We start from the raw sequence: 25,032 nt of genomic DNA, 5'->3' as shown, positions 1-25,032 counted from the left end.
TTTTAAGGGCCTTTGAATGTTGTCTAGACCTGTATTATGTGGTGGTAAATATAAAAGTGATCACTAGATCATACCTTGCAGTGCATAAATGTATGCTTTCACTTGAAAGAATGTGTCCATTTAAATCTTACAGCAGTTTCATAAAAGGATTTTTAAGTCAAATCAATTTGAGTCTTTGCGCTTCCTGATGCCGATTCGGAAACTTTGACCTTTATTAATGTTGAGTCAAAATCATTAATCTGCTTGTGAGGCAAAGTTTCCCCTTTTTCCCCTCCAAACAAAAGATTAGGCTTCTGATAAAGCTTTTTTTATTTATTTGTGGAGCTGTCACTGACAGAAAGCTGCGTTGTCTCCGAGCATGTTCTGAAACCTGAATTTAAACTGCGTCAGATTCATCAAATATTAGAACATTTCTCAGCCGATGCCACTTGATTTCACTTGAGAGTTCATTTTAGAATCCAATTTGTGTATTGGATTCGTGCACAGTTTGACTTTTAATAGGCTTTTAATTCAGCTGCTGTCGGACGGAGTCTGTAAATGAAAGGCTCATCTGGGTTTCTGAAAAATAGAAAATGTCATTAATTGGACTTCCTCTCGCGTTAACACCTAAACAAGGCGGGGAGTATAACACACCTGTACCATACAGAATATGCGTCGATTGATACCATAATGCATCTGCCCGTGTAAAATAGTCAGAGCTGGGTGTTGATGTACAAAATGAAAATCTTGTGTACAATTTACATGTTCAAAACTCTTTGCGTAAAATGTCGTGCGCACAATTTACGCACGCTCGTATCTGACTGTATTCAAGCTCAACTCATTAGAGAGAAACAGCACGTCAATTTTACAGATAGATAGATAGATAGATAGAGAAGGGAGAGAGAGAGGGAGAGAGAGAGAGAGAGAGAGAGAGAGAGAGAGAGAGAGAGAGAGAGAGTAAAACTATTACTTCAACCAATCAGGGCTCTCCGAGTCTTCATCTGTGCAGTTCTACTGCTCCTTTAAGACTTGTCCCCCCCAGTATCTTTTTATTTTTTTCCTCTCAGCCTCATACAAGGAGCTCTTTAAGCCCCGGTACCGACACACAGAGCAGGCATTCATACTCGGGCAGCGCGAGCGAGGGGGCTGGGGAGCGAGCGTCACATTGGAAACTCGGGAACTCACGGATTCTCGTGCTAAACCGGCGACCTCCTTTTCTCATTACTGAAGTAAGGCGCTTAGCATTTCCAACTCTTTCCTCTCTGCTGCTGGTGGTGGCTGCTCCCACTCTGCGATTTCATTTATTTCTTCTCGTCGGAATCACAGAGAGGAATCCCGACTCAGATTTTGAGATGAAATATTAATAGTTGCATGATGATTATTAACAACTCTTTTAGGATTCGTGAGCGAGGACTGTGGTTCTATACTGGTCCAAAAATGACTGATTTGTTCGTTGTGAAACTTTAATAATCTAACATTTGGGACATTTCAGCCATTTTACTTGTAGAACCATCTAATAATAATGTCATAAAATGAATTATCAGCATCAAAAACAGTGTGGTATGAGCTTTGAGAACATTTCACACACTTTTTATCCAGGGTGATGATCATAAACTTAATAACTCTCATGGTGAATCTTGTAATGATAGATTATTGTATCAGCGCAAAAAGTGCTTCTGTTTTAAACTGGTTTCTGGGCTTGGTTTTTATACATCGTTGATCATCGTTTGTTTGGACTTCTTATCTTGACATGTAATTTAAAATTCTAGCTTTTTCTATTCGACTAACTGAGAGTTTTATATACTAATAAAATCTTTTTTTTTTCAAACTGTTTATCAAAGAAAGGAGTTTTTATAAGTTTCAAGAGACTAAAGGAACTGTAAACGGACATAACTGACAAAGTAGCCTTATCCTAGACATGGAATTCGTGGGAAAAGTCTAAACAATTTATTTATATGTATTTTTCCTTGTTAGATTAGAGTGCTCCTGGTTTAACTACCTCGTGTGCCTGTTTGTCCTATATTTACTGTTATTCTGGAGCTGTGTGGACCAGAGGACACTGTAAATATAAGCTATTGTGAAACTAATTGAAAAAAACAAGCAAATTAAGGCCAACTTACTGGCAAGTCGAGCGGCGGTAATGAGTTCACATAGCCGAGATTCATTACGCACAGTAAATGTGCCCAGTAATGTAAATTAATAACAAGCATGATTTATATATTATATATTATCGGATAATAAATCAAATGACAGTTGTTGCCGCAGACTGGTGCCCAGTGGAGACTACTCTCTGTTGAGTTCATCATTCGTTTGTTTGTTCCTAATCTGAGGCTAAAGAAATAATAAACTTTAGAATGAATGCGGTCAGTGAGGAAGGGGAAATATTCTCAGTCATCCCCCTTTCCTTTATTTCATTGGACATTAGGAGCGAGAGAGTGTCGTGCAAACACAAGCAACACGTGCGCAACGAAGCATTTGGTGCCTTATTACGCACGATGTTTACGCATTGTGTCTCTGCTGCGGGGGCGCGTTCGAGGCGCGATGACAGTCTGTGAATTGGCCTTCAGACCAGGTGGCAGGCGAATATCATTATTAATGCGCCGTGGACAGATGGCGAAGCTTTACATGACCATCTAACTGGACACTGATACGATCGCTGACATCCACTCTGATGTTAATTAAAGGCCACGCCAAAAGAGCCTCTCTGCAATCAGCCAACAGAGCCAAATGCTTCATTTTTAAAATGATGATCAGAAAAAGTAGGCCCCAGAAATGAGCAGCATCAGTTTAGGCTAAACGTTAAAAAGAAGTGGTGAACACTTTTTCTCACATGTAAAGGTGAGGTAAGCAGAGTGTTAAGTGTGGCTATATTCCCCCACTTAACCTATGAACACACGTTCTGTTAAACTGACAAGCTATTTCATAATGTCACTAGACGTGAGCGAGATCACAAATGTCCCTGCAATGTGACACCGGAGCAGAAAACAAACCGGCGGGCTGTGGGTTGTTGGTTCACAGGAAGTTCGCTGATTTAGGACGTAAAGTTCGAGGCAGGGTGTTGATTTAATGTTCAAAACAAGGACACATTTTTGGTCCCGCCGATAGACCTGGCCCTGTTCAACAAACAGACTGTGTCTAATTCACACACGCGTACTGACACGCACGCACTCGGGGTTTATATTTCCAGCGCCAGGCCATGTTTATCCAAGAACTGCAGAGTATAAATCCAAGGTCTGTGCTGCTGCGGCCTCATATCATTCCAACACTTTCTCTCCGGGGAGCTTGGAATAACTGCAAAACCTTAAACAGTAGCTTGTTTGGGGCGGGGGGGTGGGGGGGTCCAGGCACTGCGCTATAGGCCACAGCAGCTATAAAGGCCTACTTATTTCCCACTTTAAGGATAAAAGACTCTACGATTCTGTACTATTATGGCAAATCTTTCTTTCTCATGAATATGAATGATGAAACCATCGTAGTCTTGCCTTCCATGAAAATGTTGTCAATACTCATCACATGACGCACTTCTCACATGGCTGGAGGGGGCCCATGTGAGCCCATGGCCCAAATGATTTTTGTTGGGGAAAATTAGGGTGGGGCAATCTTTTCAGGGCCAGTCTTATAGGTTTTATTAGTGTGAGAAAGAAACTGTGCAAAATCAAACACACATTTCCCCCATAGTGAGGCCCTGACTTGGCATGATCAGTACCTCCTCCGTGGGCATGCAGTGAGTGGGCCTACAGGTGTTGTTGGACTGTCACTCTTCCTCCGGCCTGTTGATCTGACGCTCCTCATCTCTCTGCTGTTTCAGGTCCTCGCTGTTGGATTTCAATCGTGGGACAAACGGAGGAGAGAGTGAAGGGGAAGTGAGGAGGGAAGTGAGACCGGGTGAGTTTGGCGCAGACCGTTGTGCATTAGCAGGTAAACTGGGGTCCAAGGTGCGCACTGAGCCGCCTATGATACCAACAACGCGGATGGAAAGAACTTTAATGTGGAACCCTCACAGAGTTTTGCAACGGAGGCTGAGAGTAGAGACAGACTGGCAGTTTATATTATAACTTACAGAGGAGGCCAGAGAGACAGATCAGACCGCAGTCAGCCGACACTCCGTGCGTCACTGTAGGGATAAACAGCAACAAGGACCCGACAGGTAGAGATAGGCATTTAGGAACAGGGCCTCGCATCCTCGGCGCACCTGGAGGCTTGTGTGTGTGTGTGTGTTTGTGTGTGTGTGTGTGTGTGTGTGTGTGTGTGTGTAGGAAGATGTCCAGAGAGGAGAATAGCTTATCGGAGGTTGAGCTCAGTCCCGGGATGTCGGACGACAGTCGCTCCCTGTCACCGGTCCACTCCTCCGGTGCGGCTGGCGGGGGGGACTCGCCTCTCCACGGGCAGCAGCAGCCGCAGCTGGCGGGTCTGGACGACACGGTGGCGGGCGGCTCCTCCGTCAAATCTGATGATGAGGACGACCGATTCCCCGCAGGAATCCGTGAGGCGGTGAGCCAGGTGCTCAACTGCTATGACTGGACCCTCGTGCCCATGCCCGTGCGCGTAAACTCCGGGAGCAAGAACAAGCCGCACGTGAAGAGGCCAATGAACGCCTTCATGGTGTGGGCGCAGGCGGCGCGGAGGAAACTGGCCGACCAGCACCCGCACCTGCACAACGCGGAGCTCAGCAAGACCCTGGGGAAGCTCTGGAGGTGAGGAGGCCACTTTATGTGGATAGTTCAGGGCTGACAGTCCGCCCATTGTCAAATCACGGTGATGTTCCGATTATGCTCAAGCACACAGCTGCGACATGTAGACAGCAGAGGTTGTTGGTTGATAGTCCATCACTTTGACTTTATTTTAACAGAGCAACATTAAATAAAAATGTTCAGGATAATTCTTTAGCTTTTATGAAAAACATTTGCTGGAACATCACAGTTCTAGATAAAGGTCAGAGTTTATTTTTTTAACTCTGGGATTATGGGAAATAGCTCTAGATTAGGATAGGACAAAGGTCAGCATCATGGTCAAGCTACAGGAGTAAACGCAACTGGGTAAAACAAAGTAGTTCTGAACAACAACATTGTTTTCTAAGGTCTGGCTAGCGAAGAAGTATCACCTCAACACACTGATATGTTGCATCCTGTATTGTGTATGCGGACTTACTGTATGTAAGTCCCCATAATTTCATTTTTATATAATTTTCCTTTGTTGGTTTGCTCACATAGATGCTGATAATAAGAAAACAAGGGCAATGTAGGTGTACATGTGTATTCTACAGATATAACAGTTAAAGCACACTGTACATTATTGTGAACACGCAGACACCTCTGCTTTATTATATTTTATCTAGGATCTTTTCTCTTTAATTATGATAATTATGCAACAAGCTTCTACCTTTTTTCCCTGGACAATTTGGTTTAAGTCAATGTTTTTTTTCTCAAGAACAGGGACATAATTGTGACCTTGTTCATGAGAAAATGTCTTAAGACAACATTCCCTCATCTGATCTGTGGAATTATGTTTTCTGCTGAATGTATTTGCAGAGTTGTGCTGCATATGATTGGGATTTTTAGGAGACATGGATGGTTGCCCTAAAACTCTGCCACATTGTCTCGCTGCCCACTTTTGGACACAGTTCACCAGCTGAGAAGCATTTGTATGTCGTAACTGTGAGTGTGCCATGGCCACATGTTCCTGAATCCAGGCTTATTTCATACACTGTTTAATTACTGGCCATGTAGCTGCAGGAGTAAATGGCTCCTGAGGGAAACAGAGGGGTTTCAACTTTAAGTATTGCAAGATTTCCCATATTATTTTAATGTGAAATTCATATTTTAAACTCCCCCTGCTCTTACTTAATATATTGGCTTGTTTACACATTTATGTAAGTTGTGGTCTGATATTGCTAATATTCCCTGGTCAGCCAGAGTAAAGTGAATCTTTACGGTTAGCCTCCGAAAAAAACGTATACTGGGTCTTATATGTCAACACGGCTGCCTCTTGATCACAGGACCCCTGCAGGTCTTTAAGTTTAAGGTTCTTTCAGACCATCCATTCAGTTTCTTTTTTCTCAAACAGAACACTCACTATTCACTGACAAGATGGCCAAAAAGGTTAAATTCATTAACCTTGTGGGGACTGAGCAATAATTAGATGAAGACTTGACCTTGGGCTCAGGCATGATTGGTTAATTGGCCGAGAAACACGATGAACGGCGAGGCTGAGGGAGGTCAGGGGTTTCTCATGCCATTCCTGCTAGCAGTAGTAAGAAGGAGCTCAGTTTCATGGTTGCAGACAGGATGCATGTTTGGCCTGTGTTATTTCATTACTGTCCGGCAGTCAAAAGCTCCTCGCAGGCATGACATTAGATGCAGCTGTGCAAATTGAGTGAAGCATAATGTATTAATGTGCACTAAAAATGGATCAAACTTATTACTGGAAAGTATGTTGCTGAATGTAACACTGTTATCTGTGATAATTTTGACCCATATACTGTGTGTTGTCTTTCATGGCCATTAATCCAGATTCTTGACTTCCTCCAGAATATTAAGCCTTGAAGACTTAATGTGCATTTTTTAGGATTCATGTTACCGGTAACACAGATGTTCTCAGATGACTACCATTTCCCTATTACTATTAACATTTGCCCTGAAAAAACCCACAGTGGCCTAATTCTGGTTGAGTGGTGAAACATTCCATCTGTTCTTCATACCTTGAACGAACCTGTTAACATGTTTTCTTTTTATCCAAGGCTTCTTAATGAGAGCGACAAACGACCCTTTATCGAGGAGGCAGAGAGGCTGAGGAAGCAGCACAAGAGGGACTATCCTGACTACAAATACCAGCCACGACGCCGCAAAAATGGAAAACCTGGTTCCGGATCAGGAAGTGAGGCGGATGGCCATTCGGAGGGTGAGGCCGGCCAGCCCCACTACAAGGGCCTCCACCTGGAAGTGGTCCACAGTGGGGGAGCTCGGTCCCCTCTTTCAGATGTGCACCACCCTGCAGGTGGGCTGCCGGCTCCCACCCACTACCCCATTGACACTGTTTCCCTGTCACACTGTTAGATTAGTCTGGATACAGCTGCAGTGGCACACAGATAATTATTTGAATCTGTCAAGAAAATTACTGTAACTACATGTTTTCTTGTGTCTCTACAGGTCAGAGTCACAGTCCTCCCACACCTCCTACCACTCCCAAGACCGAACCTCAGTCTGGTAAGGCAGGTGATGGAAAACGGGAGGGTCCTGGGAATGGGGGCTCCCGTGGCACAATGGGAGCAGAGGGAAGCTCAGGAGCTCCGGGATCTGGGAAACCTCACATTGACTTTGGTAATGTGGACATTGGTGAGATGAGCCACGAGGTGATGGTCAACATGGAACCTTTTGATGTCAATGAGTTTGACCAGTACCTTCCCCCCAATGGGCACCCGGGGGTTGGGCACAGCGCTGGGACAAGTGCAGCTGCAACAGCTTCTCCAGCCTCTCCGTACACTTACGGCATCTCCTCAGCTCTGGCAGCGGCCAGTGGACACTCAGCAGCCTGGCTCTCCAAGCAGCAGCAGCAGCCTCAGCAACATCATGGCTCCCCTCTGGGCTCAGATCCCTCTAAGGCCCAGATCAAGAGCGAGGCCGGAGGTGCTGGGGGTCACTTCGCAGAGGCAGTCTCAGCTGGTTCCCACGTCACCTACACTCCCCTCAGCCTTCCTCACTACAGTTCGGCCTTCCCCTCACTGGCCTCCAGGGCTCAGTTTGCTGAATACGCTGACCACCAGGCCACAGGGTCATATTACGCTCACTCCAGCCAGGCCTCGGGGTTGTACTCTGCCTTCTCTTACATGGGGCCCTCCCAGAGGCCCCTGTACACTGCCATCAGTGACCCTGCCAATGTACCGCAGTCACACAGCCCCACACACTGGGAACAGCCCGTCTACACAACACTGTCGCGACCATGACAGACAACGAGACCAGAGGGCACTGGTGCAGGTTCAGCCCCCATGTCAGACCCAATGAGCAGCATCAACAGCAGTAGTGTTGGTGGTAGCAATGGTGAAAGTGGTCTGGCCCGGGGGGAGTGGGCAGGCACCGGGGGAGTCGGCTGGGGAAGCAGGAAGGGAGAAACCCCGTTCTGCTCTTGCCCGGAGGCAGAAATGCCATCACAGCTCAAGGATGAGCTTGGAGGGTGGTGCTTTTGAAACATGGTTGTTTATTTGGGGCACACAGTGTAGCAGTCAGAGAATGTATAACTTTCATGGCGCAGAGGAAAAACACCCACCTACCACCACCGCAGAGTTCCAGGTTAGATTTACAGCAGCGAGGCCTCTGGTGACAGCGTTCATAAAGTGGTAAAGGACCATGTCCCTGTCAGTTTGGTGAGTCCATGTGTATCAGAGGAGACACATTGAAGTCTTCATCCCTCTCCCACAAGCCACAAGGGGTCAGTAGCAACAGGGACGATGGTACACATTAAGAATCAGCAATACCTTGATCTGTGTTGTGAAGGGTGTGACTGAGAGGGAGCCAAATTCATTTTATATGAAATGGGATTTTTTTTGTACCAGAAGAATGGAGTGCCAAACTACTTAGCTGTGGCCCATTCACTTCTCAGGCAAGACTGACCTTTTATCAAACAGATATTAGTTTTGTATTGCTTTTGGAAATCAATACAACAAATACTGATAGCATTCTGTTGGGTTTTTTTGAGGCACATTTGTGCCTATTTCATTCAAATTATTATGCTGTGTTGACTTAAAATGCCTTTTGTACACACAATGGACATAAGTGGAAGACAAATGCCATAAAACCATGTTGAGGTTTTGTTAAGTTAAATGTATATTTAGTCAAAAAACAGTTTTCATGATGACTGACTATTATCAGGATAGTTTATACTATGTACTTGAAACTGCAAATGTGCGTATATTGATGCATACAGATTTGAGATATTTGTGAAATGACCAAAGTTTTGAGACCAAAACTTGTAAAGAAGAAACAGATTGTATAGATGTTTCTCCCAACGTGACACTCAAAACTACCTTACATTTTGTTGTTAATTGGTTTTCTCCTAGCTGTCAGCATTTTTCCAATGTGACTTCTTGTAAATTACTTTAAAACGTATTGGTGTCAAAAGCTACTTTTGCCTTTTTCACAATGGCACTGATGAGTGTGATGATTTTCATTAGTATTTGACGTATTCATGAAGAACATTCATGATAACAGACATATTTATACTTAGATAATGGCTTTTCATTGACGATGGTCGCAGTGTGTCATAAAATACATGATAGAAGCATTCATCGTTTTAACAATTGACTGTATTAATGCTGTCAAATGCTTTTTGCCATTATTATCTCCACTGAAAGTCTGCACCACTGCCTACCTTTTCCTTTGTGCGTTATTCAAAATGTGTATATAGAACAGTATTCAATGTGAAATGTCAGATCTTTTGATTGTAGTTGTTTAACTTAAAAAAACAACATTAGTTCTGGGGCAGTTTCAATGTAGGAGATGCCAATACTGAGAAACAGTTGCCAGAGATTGAGTAAGTGAAGCTTCCAGGAGATAATGTTTTAACACAGCCGAATATTAAACATAAAATGTGCCTTGTCTTTAATAATACCAGCTACTCACACAGGAAACAGAGAAGCAACAACCTTTATTTTATGTTAAATCATGTTTGTGTCTTTCCCAGCTTTTTGACTATTAGTTCATCTGTTTTTTTATATTCTGTCTTTCTTTCTGATTTCTCATCTCTCTTTATGGTCCACTGTTTTTCCACATGTAACTATTCTTTGTTTTCATGTATATCACTTAAATATTCTTTATCACTATTGGACACGGATCCAAACCATATGCATGCAGCACTGCTTGTTTTAATTACTGGTCCACATCTATTTAACCATTTACCTCCAGCATAAGAGTTCATTTTACATCCTTGTTGCTATGTATAAAATATCTGTAATGTTGCTATGATTTTACATTTCTTATTTATATTTGTTTTATGTTTGTGTGCGCTGTTATCGGTTTCTCTCCATTATGAAGAAAACTTTTGACTGTTACTGCCATTTTAGTATTTCATATTTTCCATTGTTGTATAACTTGTTGCCAGCACAACACAGCAACGCAACCTCCAAATAACAGCAGGAGCGACAGCCTGAACATGTGATAATGACTAATGATCTTTTACTCTCACTTGAAATAAAGCTCTATTATTTCTGCTTTAATACAAGCCTGCCTCTTGAAACATTTCTTTTTACGATGGAAGAAATTATAGAAATAACCATCTATCAATAAACATCATAGTCTGAATAATAACTACAGTGTACTAACAAACTGACATTTTCAAACAACTAATTTGATTATTATGAACTCAACAAAAAGCACGTCTTTGTGGCATCCAGCCAATCTGTTCAGCTAACGGATAATTCCCTTTAGCTGTGTGCAGCAATCTACAACCGGCCATTAGCGGAGGTGAGCTGAACATGAGTGATCAGCAGGGAGTGTGTTGGAGTGCGGGGGTGATGTGTTACAACAGTAGCAGGAGTGTCATCAGATCCACATTCATGTACTGTAGTTTGTAGCTGATTACCGCAACTGAAAGCTTCCTTGAACTTGAACTAATCCAGCCCCAGATGGGGGTACGATTGGTTATGCATGCCTATATGCATATTTCAACTTTGTTATAATGTGCATGTGTGTTTCTCTGTGTTACGGGTTAAGCCTGACTCCTAATTCCCTCTCTTTAATCGGCTGTGTGATACTTTGGAAAGACAAAGAGGGCCATTGAAGGGGAGCTTGGGGAGGAGGGAAACAGGGCAATGAGAGAGCCTTACCCATAACTGCCTGGCCTGTAGCTTCACCGGGATACAAAGGGACTCTCATACTCTCTCTGCACATAGACCCTGCCACCCCCTCTACTCACCCTCCTCCTCTTATCCCCCCACACTCACCCCATCCACTAAACCCCCCAAAAAAAAAAAAAAAAAAAAAAAAAAAAACTTTTTTCAGGTTGGAGCTGTGGGATTAAAACATTCTAAAAGGTAAGAGAGTTAACCAGATAGAAAACGTAGGTAGAGTTATTTATCTGTTTAAGTGCATTCTGAGCACCAAACTGTTTAAGTAGACGTCAGCCAAGAGCAGCAGACCCAGGAACAGGTAGGAGTGCGGCTGATGTGTGACCTTCCATTTCAGTCGATGGAGCTACCAGCTCAACATACATTGAGAACTGCAGCAATCTAACTATTATTGTATTGCAGAACACTCATCGTCTCATTCTGTTAAGCAGTATAGGTCCTGTATAGGTTCACATCAATGATGAGAGACAGAAATCACTAAAAGTCCACGGAACTGGGGCGAAAGTGTGGCTGTGTAAGTGCAAAACGCTGAACACATTGAGAGACATTTTGCTGAGGGAGACGGTGAGAAAACATTTAACAAAGGGTTTGCAATGATTAGAAGAAAAGTCCAGTCCATACATTAAACTGCATTACAAAAATTAATCTCCTCTGGCCTGGTTGGTAAACATATCAAAGACACAGTTAGATGTTTCTGGTCTCAAAAAAAAGTTGGAGTCAAGCAGCGTCTCTTGTTAGAATGACAATCTGTGAAATAATGAAGAATTAACATAATTCATCATCACTTTATCCAATAATCCAATCTATAAAGCCAGTAAACAAATACTAGGAATGGTATACTATTTAGTCCAAGTACCGTGCAATAACAGGGTTAATGGGAAATTGTCAGAGCACAACAAAGATAAACAGATCAGATTCCAGTAATAAGTTTGCATGATGATCAGCGTTCTCTAAAACTGGGTGAGCAGGAGAGGGTGAAACAACTAAAAACAGAGAGATAAGAGAACCATAAAGAAAGACATAATAATACAGATAAGAAGACAAGCAAATAAAGTGGTAAAGAGTAATGAGAAGTAGTCAGAAGATATTAGTTGAGCCCTCAGCTCGGTTGAGGACGACCTGCTGGTGGCCTCACTGTGGCTGGTGCTGCTGAGTGTCACATGGGCCGCCCCCTCCCTCCTGCCTACGAAAGGAGTGCAGCGTCACCCTGAGGCGCAGTCTCCTCCAATCAAAAGACTCACAGATTAAGGCAAATTTCTTCCCAGAAATGAATAACATGACTGCAGCTAGCACAATTATAGACACCAGTACACTCTGGCTTCTCCCTGATAGTTAAAGAGATAGATGAGAATACAACAGTACACACCTTAACATCTCTTGGCTTTACTTTCACCACCGGAAAACGCACTGCTTCGTCATAAAGCTTGTTTCTTGGCTGTTTTATTCCCCATTTTTATTAAGTAGGATGTCTTTATTATAAACATGTGATTATATACACACACACACACACACACACTGAACATATAATAGTGGTAGTATCATCATACTGCTCCTTCTACAACAAAGCCGTTAATCCTCTCTTTCTCACGAACTTCCAGCCCCCTCTATCTTGCAGCGTGCACCGACCCTCGTTCTGCTGGGCAACAACCCATTTTCACTGAACAATACAGGGACTGTTTGGCTGCTTTGTGCGTATGTGTTTGTATGGGGGAAGGGGGGGGACACAGAGCTCATCATGACAGTTACAACACTTCTCCATCAGCTGCAGGAGTTAACCTGCCTCATCTCTTTAGTAGAGTTACGGAACATTAAGCCAGATGAGAATCTTTCAGACTCCCATACTAGTCATCAAAGACGGGGGGGGTGTGGATGGATTTGGGACTTCTCTCCTTGCTTAGAACATGTCGGGTGTGACGGATTTATCAGAGGAATGGGCCTTTTTCAAGAAATCTCACACAGAAATTTTTATTTATTTTTTAGGAATAACTTATTTACTTCTAAGCCTGAAATATGATGTATCGATATAACACGCTGCAAGGACACTCTTGAAATTCCTTGAATTTAGCTGAACTTCCCACTCGTTCAGGTGTAAGTGGCTTATTGCATAATTATACTGTTAAATCTCTGTGACAGGGATATTAACCCTTAGTAACGCAGCTTCAAACTCACTACAAACATCTCAAATGGCTCATAGTTGTTATTGTGAATGAGACATGGTGATTTATACAAAAGAGTTTATTAATAACAATAAAACTGTTCTTTTACACTAATCACCTCTCTCCTTCGAAACAACAAATGGAATAATTACAACACAGGATTATTTTGTAGTACATTTTTGAGCTAAGTTACATTTCCCCCTTGTGGCTCTAAGTTATAATGCAGCTGTAAAAAAAAGAATAAAAAAAGAAGTACAATAGATTCTGAATTTAACCAGGAGTTGCTTTGCATGCAACAGCACAATGAAACTGAGAACATAACAAGTTCACAGGATTATAAACACTCTTTTGATTTTACTGAGCCTTCTAGTGTCTGTTCAGTACATCCCAGGTATTCAAATATCATGGACTGGCAGAGTCACATGATGTGGTGGATCAAATTGAGTTATGAACAGGTGGGTGATAATCGCAGCTGTTTTAGGAATCTTCTGGGTTTGTGCAGCTGACTGACCTGAGACGGTTGGGGGTGTGAACCAGCATATATTGTCAGTGCAGAGTGGGTAATTTAATCGGTTATGATGAGCTCATCACAGCCCCAGTCCTCATAACTTCCATCAGGAAGGTACCTGCGGATGATGATGGGGATCTTCCTGCTCCTGTTTGAGGGGACAATCACAGTAAGACACTGGGAAGTACAGAGCGACTCTACAGCACAGGATGCTGACCTACTTAAATAACGACAAACACAAACTAAAAGATGTAGCCATGATAGAATTTCATACAGCATTGCTGATCATTCAAACCATAAAATGATCACTTACTTTAGCTCTTTCATAGCTATTTGCAAGGGGTCTGTTTCTCCCTCCAGCTCCACCATGACTGGAGCGCACATCCTGTTGGAAACAGACAGACAGGTACAGTAAACACTGAATTACAGTCAATATGTAAGAGGCAGAGGCTAACTGATATAGAGTTTCATTTGAATCTAGTGGTTTTACTCAGTGTGCAAACTATACCGTTGCTTTTGGGGGGTGATCGTGTCTGCATGAAGAGAGGACTGACTGACTCACACCCCCTTTTTTAAAAAAAAAAAAATAATTTTTTAAACACCGGGGTGGGAAGGGGGGTGGGACTACGGACAGTTTGTTTTCCTGATATCTGATTCTGACCGCTACGCAAGAATAGCATGAATGCCAGTACCTTTATTAAAGTGAATGAGATCACCCTCATGCATAGTCAACTCGACATTAGGCTATTGCACTATGACTGATGATGAGACTACAGAAAGAAACAAAAAACAATATTAGGACCCCCCAAGTTCCCTGTTGTTCCCTGATATCTGAGTTGTCAAGCTGTCATAGTTTTTGAATGGTTGCCAATGCACTCAAAATCACAATCATCATCTATCATCAGACGGGCGACAAATTAGTCAACATTAAGTCTCTTAGTAAGGTGTTGGGCCACCACTGCGCGTTGTCTTAACACATCAAAAACCCCATCGTGTTCAACTGGCTGGCAAGATTAGCGATGAATGCCAGTAATTTTTAATTTTTTTTTTTTTTAAAACTTTTTTTGGTTTTTTGTAGGATAAAAGTGATCCCTCAGAACAACTTGGTATTCATTTGCAGTGACTCTTCTAAAGAAAAACAACAAGCTGAATGAGATCACCCTCATGCATGAAGTGAAAAAGAAAAAAAGCACACTCACGCTATCTGAAGAGCTCGTGTGCCCAGCACCCTGGCCCTCTCATATTTAGTCATGTACGGTGTTGTGATCCTCTTCTGGTTGGCCTGCTGTCCCTCTCCAGCCGGCAGGATCTGCACGTTCTCCCGGTCCTCCTGCTCACGAGAGGCAGCAACAACAGGGTTGAACGTATCAAATATAAATGGACCATAACACAAGATCACACAGCAGAGGAGAAGGTGAACACACAGGCTCAAGAACAGCCGGTTATCTGTCGTCCACTGACACTGTCAACTTACATCTTCCGCGTTTTCCAGGTCATCTAACCCCTCGTCCTCTTCGGCATCATCAAAATCTCCGTCGTCGAAGCTACACATGTGGACATTGATTCAGTTATCACAATGAAAAGAGCTCCACCATCTTTAAGAAGTGAACAGTTAGTTAACATTGGTTAGCTCTGCCGTTAGCCCACGCTGTGCTAACGTTAGAGAGCCTTTAATGTAACGTTACGCTGTAGCTCAGTGTCGTGACTTACTTATCTTCGTTGTCCGACATGTTTTATTTTGAAGCCCGTGTAGGTGAATCCTTAGTGTTACAATTCAGAGAGACACTTTTTGTTGTCCACATGAACGTTGAGGACGCTCCACTTCCGGTTGTTTGGTCCGTCAGGAGATATTCCGGCTGCTGAAGAACAACATCGTATTTTCGTTCCGCTTGTACCGCACAAGGTGTAGAGCAAAGTTAAAACGACATTAAAATAAACGACTGTGATACTAGTCAAATTTCATTAGTTTATTTCATTGTTACTTCATTTGGCTTACAAACTTAAAAAAACAGTGACACACTTGCTTGTGTTAAATGTGCGGAGGACCTACAAAATGTTTTTTCTTTTAAGAATACCATGACATTTCCGTGTATTACTGATGCATTTAATTCTTTAAGTTTATTTGGACTATCTGTCAAAAACAAACCAGGACTCCTTGAAGAGAATTCCTCAACTTTGACTCTAAATTAAGTGCCTTTAAAGAAAATACTCTTTCTGTAGTTAACAGACTCTCTGGAGAAAAACAAGACAGGAATAACTCAAGAGGCACAAATCCTGCATAACAATTCCACATAGAGGGAGGTTACAGCCAGATAAAAGTTATTGCATCACTGTGTTCAGCTCTTTAAGGATTTCCATTTTCTAACTTAAAACCACAACATTAGAGCAGGAACAATAAAACTGATATTGGAAATTATGTGTGTGAATGTTCTTACTCAAACAACTCAGGACAAGCTGTGTTTATCTGTTTTGAGTGACTTCAAATGCACCTTTACCAGCATAGTAGATAACTACCATAAAAAAAACCAATAATGAAATATTATTCACAATAAAAGTTGTTTAATCATATTATATACAATCCTTCTCCACAGACAAGACAAAAAATGTTGTCAAATAAATATTTATTACATACTTAAACTAAAAGAAGTATGTAATAAAATAAAAAACATAAATATGGATTGCATATGGGAGAGAGGGCAAGTGATTAAACATGGAGCAGAAAATGTGTTCGATAATGCTGAACTGCAAATGATTCATTTCTTCTATGCTACCCAAGTGCTCTTGAACGTAAAATTAATAAACCGTTTCATATTATGATCAATACTTTTATCATCTTCATCATCTCAAAGTTAAAACGAGTTTGTTGTCAGTGAGAGTTTCTGCAGTCGTGATGGTACTTCAGTTCTTTTTGTCCGTGGAGTCTTTGGTGCTCTCTGCAGCTTTATGGTTCAGCATCTTAAAAACCTTGGTCGGCTTAAACTTTCCTTTTGACTTCTTCAGCTCTTTAAGTCCTTCTTTCTGGAGCTCTGAGGAGAGATATCACAGGTACATGCAGTGAAACATGTTCAACAGTTTTTGTAAGCAAGTCTGTTATAAAGAGGAAACGTGGACAGGAGAAGACACCCAATAATATGAAAGATGCTATTTCTAAGAAGGTTTTCTTACCTTTGTTCTTCATCATGGCTTCCAAAAGCATATCTTCTTCCCTTTCCCTAATCAGAAACACAAAGTTGCATTTACACATTTCAAAATAAAAATCTATGAACATGAACATGAACATGTGTTGGTTTTTTTTCTGTGCACCTCTGCCTGTCCTGATCCAAGCTGCTGATGATTTGGTTCCTCTGTTCGATGATGGCGACCAGCTCCTCCATCAGCTGCTTCTCTTGACATCGATCCTCCTGACTCCAGTCGCTCTCTGAATGTGAAGACGACGGTGCGCAACATTTAATAAAACAAAGCACGGCATCACATTCACCACATTCAGCAAACTGCATCCAGTGAGATTTCTGTTCTATGTGTTATTCACACAAATGATCTGACCAGAAGGCAAAACTCACAGAACCGGATCATTTTAACCTCTGGGACTAGAAATGTTGGTCCTTTGATTATATGATCATATGGGTCCCTGATTCAAGTTAATAGATCAATGAAATGAATATTAGTTATTTAGCTGCAAATGTGATGCAAACAGTAAAACCCACTTACCTGGTTTATTGAGGAGACATCTGAGCTCGTACTCCACGTCTGCCTGTCTCTCCTCCAACTTCTGCTGCTTCGCCCTGGGAAAAAACACTGGAGATGAAGAATAATGGCACATACAACTCATTATCAGAGCAAAATCATTGTCCTGGTCCAGTCTACTTACAGATAAACCAGCTCTGTATCCCTGCGCACCAGGACATGTCTCTCATGGATAAGAGATAACCACTCCATTAGCATTTGTTCCCCCTCTTTATCTGTAATTAAATAAGAAGGATCAGAGCTGTATCAGATATAAACATCTCTATTACACGGTTAGTAAACAGTTTTGTCTAAAACCAGTAAGAACAATTTAGTGAACCATTCTTGCAGTCTCTCAGGTTCTTCTCCAGTTCGACTCCTCTTTGTTCCAGCACCTCCAGATGTTTCTCCAGTTCTCTCATCTCCACCTGCAGCCCTTCTGTACAAATATTCTGGTCTGTCTGCACCTGTAAAGCAACATATAACTATAACTCTACAACCTAATTTCTGTAAAACCAAGTATGAATTTACAATAATTGTAATGACTGAACCTTGTGATGAAGGCTAAGTTATCTATCTAATCTTATCTTAAAATAATCAGTGTCAACTTAATAATGTAATCCTTCTATCAAGCTTAAAGACAAATCTAAAAGTTGTTCAGATTTTTACTTTTGGGGGCAGAAATGTGCATTTAGAACAATAAACACATCAATTACTATAAACATTTATTTATTCTATTGTTAGTTACAGCTGTGCATGTATTCTTCAAACTTGCTAAATTTTTGTTTTAACATGTATTTTTTCAGCTTTATTTCTGATCATTGAAAGATGATTGACGGACTACAGCAACAGCTGTACATTAAGACACTGAAGCTCCTTCAAAACTTCTCGTTTTTGTTTTTATCTGTTTTTGGCTCATTGGTGAAACCGACAGAAATGGTTTACGTTCATCGTGATCAGGCTGGACAGATAACAGGTAATGAGAGCCTGTTTTGCCTACATCTTTACAGAGACCTGCTCCATCATCATCCAGGATCAACACTCGACTGGTCGGACCGTGTTCAGAGCTGACTCACTGTTTCCATCAATGATGCTTGATACTGAAATGCAGTCAAAGTGGATGGGTCCTGTTTCTTTTTATGTGAAGATGAAACTATTATCATCAACACTATGTTGTTGCTGCTGTCTACATTCAACCAGATGCAAATTCAAAAGATGCACAGTAGAATTATTTCCTGGGTATACGTGTTTGTATATATGTATAAATATATATTTTCTTATTTTATTTTCTATGGTTTTTATTGAATTGAATTATCTTTTTCTATGCGTGTAGAACTGTAAACTCTCATTTTGTTATTCAACCTTGTGTTGTGTAATCATAATACAAATTTCTTTAATTCCTTTTGAGTTCTACATCCAGCCACTGTACCTTCCTCTTGATGAGTGGGAAGCCATGTCCAGGGGCCTGGGCCCGTTGTGATTGGAGGGACTGAAAAGTTTTTGATCTGGGAATTCCAGGTTTTCGATCAAAAGGATTCTCTTTGCAGGCCAGCTAAAAAAGGAAAGAATATGAAAAATACGTAAGGCAGTTTATACTTTATATGAATGTGACTGATGTGAAACCTGCTGAACCTGATGTGCAGTGTATGTTTACAGAGCATGAGTGTTCCAGAAAAACATCTGAGTCTGTGACTGCAGAAGTAAACATCATATTATATTTCATTATGAACAGTAAGCCATTATCTTTTTTCATACCTTACTTTGACATGGTGTGTCAGGATCACATTCATTAGCCTCTGTCATGTCATCAGGCAAAAAGGATCTCTGACAGGAAGCAGACGTGATAGCTGGCACAGAGAGACTCCTGGGTAAAAGGTGACTCTGTGCTGTAACATCTTGTAGTGAACCTCCCGTGTTTCCACTTTCATCCAAATCTGCTATACCAATTTGACTACTAACTGCTTCACTGGAAGCGCCCGCTGTGTTAGTAGCTCCGCTAAGACTGACACAATTTCCTGAAGGAACATCTGCCAGTGAGGGCTCTGTTCGGTCTGATAGCTCAGGTTTACTGCCCTCTTCCTGGGTATCCTCATCCACATCCTCTCCAAATGGATTGGGAGCAGGCACTTTGGGTCTGTACCATGACCTCTGCAGGTTAGAGACAGATTTGGATCGAGGAGTGGGAACTGGAGCTGGAGCGGGAGGCAGCTGTGTCCAGGGTCCGGGGTGGACGATGGCCAGCCAGGGATGGTTGGTGCTCACTTTCGGGCTACTACGGGTTGGGCTGGTGCTACGAACAGAACAACAAGAGGTGATCTGAGACTCCACAAGTGAAGAAGGCCGTCTGAGGAAATAAGTCATTATTTCCTATATTATTATTATTACACTATGAAACTCCTTACAGCTCCAGCTCCTTTTTAAATCTACAAAATGCATTGCTAACTTTTTATTATTGTTTTTAATTCTGACTAACTTGCTGCTAACTTCTCCCATGTCCATTGTCCAGTTTCTGCATTGTCAGCTTTGTCTGGCTTGGGTATGTATGACATATTTACTAGTGCTTTATCAACAATGTGGTATGCACTTCTGTTTCTATATGGTCTTACTGTATGGCTTATGTGTGATCTATGATGTCACCATTTTACTAACTCATGACTACATCTTTTAATATTTATATCAAGCTCAAAATTATGATATATGATATTTTATGAATGTCTTATTGCTGCTCTGCATGTGTCACAAAGTGGTTATAATCAGTATTGCTGGCTGTGTGTTGCTTGGATTGGCTAAATGAGTAGCTGCATTACTGTACTAGCTGCTTCCTGTTGCCCTGCACGGCTGATTCTTGAGAATGCTTACTTTATTGCTGTTGCTGTCTTCTGTCTGTAAATTTAAACCAGCATCATCTCATTGGTGTTAAAAATACCTCGCTCAAGGACTGCTATTGAAAATTAGCCAGCTGGCTAACACTTCCAGAAATTGATTAATGTACGCTGTCCTTGGTAATAAAATAAATGCTCCATTTAATAAAGCTCCTTTAATGTGACATTTGAGATTCTGCCAGCAATTTGGATTTTAAGTTGTATTTAGATTTTTGGTAATTCTGTATATGGGATATAGTAAAATGTTCATAAACTCTTTCTTATTATTGTCAATATATACAATAGATGTGTAGCTGTAAGTTAAAGAGTGAGTCAAAGAAAAAAGATTGAACCACAAACTATTCAAGAGAAATACAGGACAGAGTTTGAGTTTTGTCCCAAAGACTCTTCCTCTACACTTACACGTGAGATGAACTGGGTGGACATTTGTTCTGGTTGGAATTGTCTGCGCAGAGAGAGAGAGAGAGAGAGAGAGAGAGAGAGAGAGAGAGAGAGAGAGAGAGAGAGAGAGAGAGAAATGGCTTCACAAATCTCCCTCATCATCAACATACAGACGAATAAATACCAACAGCAAAACAATATAGTGCCTGTTTACCTGCAGCGGGGGAGCTGTTCATTGTCTGGGAGGTTTTGGTCCTGGGTGCAGGAACGGGGACTACAGAGGAGTCTAACGTTCTCCTGGGTGCTGGAACCGGGCGACTAATACCTTCTGTCACTCCTGCAGAAGATGAAGAGAGCTCAGAGTGCTCTTGAGTCGATCCCTGCTGTATCTTGCAGTCTGCCAGAACGGGTGCAGGTCCAGCTTTTCCAGCTCCTTCGACGGTGCTGTCTTTATCACCGGGTGGGGGAAGATGAGGAAGCGCTGGCTTTTTTACAACACTCCTCAGTCCAACAGTGTAGTCTCCATTTTGTCGGTCTTTCACCTCTCTGCTCCTCTCCTGCCTTTCCTTCCCCTCTGTCTCTGCTGTTTTACAAACCAATCTGCCCTGTGACTCTGTTTTCTTAGTGTAATGAGGGACGCTGGTGATAGCTGATCCCCCCAGAGAAAAATAACCTGTCTGAAACTTACATTTGGGCCGATTCTCTGTAGATCCGATTCGCTGATTGAGGGAAACAAAAGTACTTTTACTGTCTTTTTTATGGTGAGTGCAAATCAAGGAGCCAGCCTCACTTCCCCTTGAGTAAGACCCTGGTAAGAGACTGCTGTGGCACACTCTGCACCTGAAAGACAAGCAAGAAATGTGTTGCTGTAAAAACATCCTTAATACATAAAAAAAGAAAACGTTAAGCCCATAACTGACCTGCACTGATATCGAAAACTTAAAAACTGTTTTCTACTTGAGCTAATGGCCGTGCACAGATACAGATTTCTTCAGCTATAACCATATAATCACACATGAGTATGTCAGATGATCACAGTGGTCACTTGAAACACATTTGAAACGCATTCTTCTGTGTGAACTGCAGTCCGTCTCAACCAGATCTACACACAGTCTGGATAAATATAGAAGCAACAGCAAAAAAAGCAGCCGTTACCTTGTGAACGGCGCTGTTACCTGAAACAGCTGCGATGGTAGACCTTCCCGTCAATCCAGTGTCTCTGGATGAGGTGCACAGGCTTAAAACACAAACTACACACCGTCCGGGGCCCTTTGTTGGATAAACGCACGTCTCCACTTGTTTCGAGATCAGTCGAGCTCTGAAAGAGAAGAGAAACCAGCGACTCAGACTAAGAACAGGCGTGTTCACATGGGGAGTGTGTGTGCGTAGAAATGACTGCGAGCAATTACCTTCCAGGGTTTCAGACCATCAGGAGCTTTACTCTTGTTTAAGACAGTAACATGGGATGACCTCAAACTGGCAAGACCTGCTGCAAAGTCAAGAGAAGATATGCAAAAAAATGTTTGGCAAACAAAAAGGAGGTGTGTCTAAAGATTTCATTCCCATGATGTGAAGAGTAAAGTAGCGCAAAATACTGATAATAAAGTATGGCCAAGTGCAATATCCAAATCGCAGGAGCTGCAATTTTTTGATGAAGTTAAAACGTGTGATTTGAATCATTATTATGAAGGACTGTTGTGCTGCAGAGATACCCTGGCCTACAAATCTTGTTCTCCAGATGTAAGAAATCAAGTTTGTTTGGTACAGACTCCAACAAATGTCCCATCATCATGATTTTAACAGGTTTTCAGTGAAAATGTAATTTGTGATGCAAAAATGATCATTTCCATACTAATTGTGAATCACATCACAGTTGCAATATCTGTCATAATAATAGCAACACGATTCTTTAACCATAGCGTGCAGCCCTAATAATAAAGCAGGCCACCACAGACATAACCCTGGGAACCTGTTAGTGTCCTTCATTAATCATGTACCTTGACAAAGTGCCTTCGAGCAAGACAATAAACCTCTGCTTGCTGTTTTGCTGCAGGTATATGCTAGCTAGCTATTACACAGAAAAGACAGATTCTGCACAACACACCATAAGACTTCCTGCTGAAGAAGGAGTAGTACTGAGCGAGGTAGGTGATGACGCTCAAACAATCAGGCGCCTTGGTGCAAACCATGTCGTTTGGGTCCAGCAGTGCAGGGATGCCCAGCTTCGTCTCTGCAATCTCAAAAGCCTGCAGACCAGAGAATTAAAAGGCGGACTACTGTGAAAAAGGGAGCTGCATTATTAGATACGTTTTTTGTTTTTTTTTGTTCACAGTCTTTCGTGTTAGTAATAGTAAACAAAACCCAGAGTTGAGACAGACAGGCTTGCATTGTGGTTTGTGTGCAAACATAGGAGGAAATGACTCACCAGTTTGTTATTTTGATAAACATTATCTTTGGAGAGGGAGCTGAAATCTCTGCAGCAAGGTGAGGAAAATTGAGAGATTGATTAACTGATGATGAAAAGACAAACAAACAAACAAACAGAACAGTTGCTTATTGTTGAACGGTGGTTAACCAGAGACTCCCATAGACACAAAGCCCTGCACCAGCAAAGTGCAGTCCAAGATCAGAGATTAGATGAGATGACTCTGGTTCAACCGCTGTATGTACCAGGTAAAGACAAACCAACTAATAATCCCATTAAAGTGGACAAGAAAAGGTTGAGCAGAGAGACGGAGGGAGATTAAGCGAAGGAGAGCAGATTAGTGTTAGACACAGTGTGCACATCCTCCTCTCCTCCAGATTACACAGCACGTTAGTCAATCTGGAGCAGCCCCCAGTCAAAGAGACTCACTTTAAATCTGAGGACAGGACCCCAGAAACAGACAATGTGTTTATAACTGTTAGTCATGCACCTGCAGATCAATCCACTAAGGGAATAATGCACCTCACTGGCCGAGCATGACTCTGCACAGCCAACACAGCCTCTATGAAACTACTGGTCTACTTACATCAGGTCGGGCCGGTGCTTGTGGATGAGGGCACAAAAGGCAAGTCCATCTCTGAATGAGGTTGACATGTTCTTTATGTCCACGTTGGGGTAACAGGCGCACGCCACGCGGCACCACTCCAGTAAATCCTTCAGTGATGCCATTTCTTGTGTGAGATTTGACACGCGGGCAGGGTGAACATGATCTCCTCTAACTTTATAAGTCAGAGGAGATCAGATAGAGCTGGGCAGGTTCGGGGGTTCTGAGGAGGAAACAGGAAGCGAGCATCTACTGGCCCTGTCTACCTTTTCTTGTTGTGCAGAAAAAGCTGCGGCCACAAACTTTGTGCAACGGGTTGGTGCAGCAGCGGCAGGAAGGAAGTTATGTGTTCCCTCCTGTTGTGTTTTCTTTGTGAAGTAAAAGGTGTCTGCGCATGTAAAGAGATTTCACATGCTCTAGTGTCTGCAGCCTCAACTTGAGTCCCGAACGGTTTTTCTCTCAGAGGCGACACAATGTCACTTTTCACCACAAACCACCGACGAGCTTCCGGTGAGCCGTCGTCCAAACGCCCGCGAGGCTCCGATCAGTCGTGGTCGATGTGATAGAAGTGGTGTAAATTTAAATCAAATCCCGTTAGTTGCCCGTGGTCCTCCTTGTTGTGCTCCACAGTCAGTGAAGTTCACAATAGCTGCCGCTGGAGGGAGACACAGAGCCGCTGCTCCTCTATAATTAGGAAAGGAAGGTCTCTGGTTACAGGTTTATTTGTCGGATGCAGACTTGACATACTTTTTCTCTCTACTGCATGACAGTCAAAGACAGTATATTCTTTTTTTTTTTATATCAAATTTGATGTTAAAACAGGTATTTGACGCATTTTAGTGAATGGACAGATCTCCTGGTGTAAACAAATATGTCTTTTTTTTAATGTTGTTTATTCCGTTTCAGGCTGCAATATTATGTTGTTTAGTCCAGAAAACACATCCACTTGTCCTTTCCGGGAGGTTTTGTTGGTCGCCCGTAAAGTAAGACATTATTTTACTAAAAGTACTAAAAGTAAAATAAAACTACATCAGCTTTAACTCTCAGCAAACATAACACAAAAACAAGGAGATGAAATACGACCTGTTTTGTGATAAAACTGTCACAGAAAGTGTCCTTTGTCTCAAATATTATTCTTCATATATCTATATATAGATATATAGATACATATCTATATGAGGCCACGCCAGCCTATGGTCTGCTTTGATTTTGAAGGAATTTTACTTCCGATCTGTCTGTCCGATCATAGACATCGATGAACCAGAGTGGTTATCCCCATTCAGAGTTACACATTATAATCTCAGTTGTGGCTAAAATGCTAAAATATTCGGTGACGTTTTCATTGACATTGGCGTTGACATATTAATAAACTCAACCAGTTAACAAAGACCGACATTAGCAACTGTGGCTTAGACGTAAGAACTAAACGTTGTATATTATTATTATTATTATTACTACCCTGTATTGTTCACCAGGTAGTGATTTCATTATTCTAATGAACATACGCATGTTAAACCGCACAATAAGCCAGTGTTCACAC

At 42.0% G+C, this 25,032-nt stretch overlaps 3 protein-coding genes across 5 annotated transcripts; 1 reads left to right on the top strand and 2 right to left on the bottom strand.

Moving 5' to 3' along the window:
• Positions 1-1,042: 1,042 nt before the first annotated feature.
• sox10 (SRY-box transcription factor 10) lies at positions 1,043-10,188 on the top strand. Of its 2 annotated transcripts, none has more exons than XM_051388465.1 (4): positions 1,043-1,208; positions 3,788-4,673; positions 6,716-6,972; positions 7,125-10,188. In XM_051388465.1, the coding sequence occupies exons 2-4, from the start codon at positions 4,240-4,242 to the stop codon at positions 7,916-7,918; spliced, it is 1,485 nt and encodes a 494-aa protein (XP_051244425.1). In that variant the 5' UTR covers positions 1,043-1,208; positions 3,788-4,239; the 3' UTR covers positions 7,919-10,188. The 2 variants fall into 2 exon arrangements, with proteins under 2 accessions (XP_051244425.1, XP_051244426.1); XM_051388466.1 differs by lacking the exon at positions 1,043-1,208 and adding an exon at positions 3,339-3,703.
• Positions 10,189-13,030: 2,842 nt separating this feature from the next.
• Positions 13,031-15,359, bottom strand: polr2f (RNA polymerase II, I and III subunit F). Its single transcript, XM_051387155.1, has 5 exons — positions 15,188-15,359; positions 14,952-15,021; positions 14,677-14,807; positions 13,791-13,862; positions 13,031-13,625 (listed from the first exon to the last, which is right to left on the bottom strand). Exons 1-5 carry the CDS (start codon positions 15,205-15,207, stop codon positions 13,535-13,537), a joined length of 384 nt encoding a protein of 127 aa, XP_051243115.1. The 5' UTR covers positions 15,208-15,359; the 3' UTR covers positions 13,031-13,534.
• Positions 15,360-15,423: 64 nt separating this feature from the next.
• LOC127355882 (MICAL-like protein 1) lies at positions 15,424-24,121 on the bottom strand. Of its 2 annotated transcripts, none has more exons than XM_051387150.1 (15): positions 23,475-24,121; positions 22,889-22,937; positions 22,568-22,709; positions 21,873-21,952; positions 21,639-21,781; positions 20,678-21,303; positions 20,485-20,527; positions 18,956-19,544; positions 18,630-18,752; positions 17,541-17,667; positions 17,346-17,436; positions 17,186-17,259; positions 16,781-16,895; positions 16,643-16,689; positions 15,424-16,503 (listed from the first exon to the last, which is right to left on the bottom strand). In XM_051387150.1, the coding sequence occupies exons 1-15, from the start codon at positions 23,615-23,617 to the stop codon at positions 16,376-16,378; spliced, it is 2,520 nt and encodes an 839-aa protein (XP_051243110.1). In that variant the 5' UTR covers positions 23,618-24,121; the 3' UTR covers positions 15,424-16,375. The 2 variants fall into 2 exon arrangements, with proteins under 2 accessions (XP_051243110.1, XP_051243111.1); XM_051387151.1 differs by having other exon boundaries at positions 18,956-19,490; positions 23,475-24,120.
• Positions 24,122-25,032: the final 911 nt, after the last annotated feature.

This window comes from Dicentrarchus labrax, unplaced genomic scaffold, assembly GCF_905237075.1.
Source record: "Dicentrarchus labrax unplaced genomic scaffold, dlabrax2021, whole genome shotgun sequence".
NCBI classification, from domain to species: domain Eukaryota; kingdom Metazoa; phylum Chordata; class Actinopteri; family Moronidae; genus Dicentrarchus; species Dicentrarchus labrax.
Note: the sequence above shows the minus strand (reverse complement) of the source record. Positions and strands in the feature narration are given on the sequence as shown.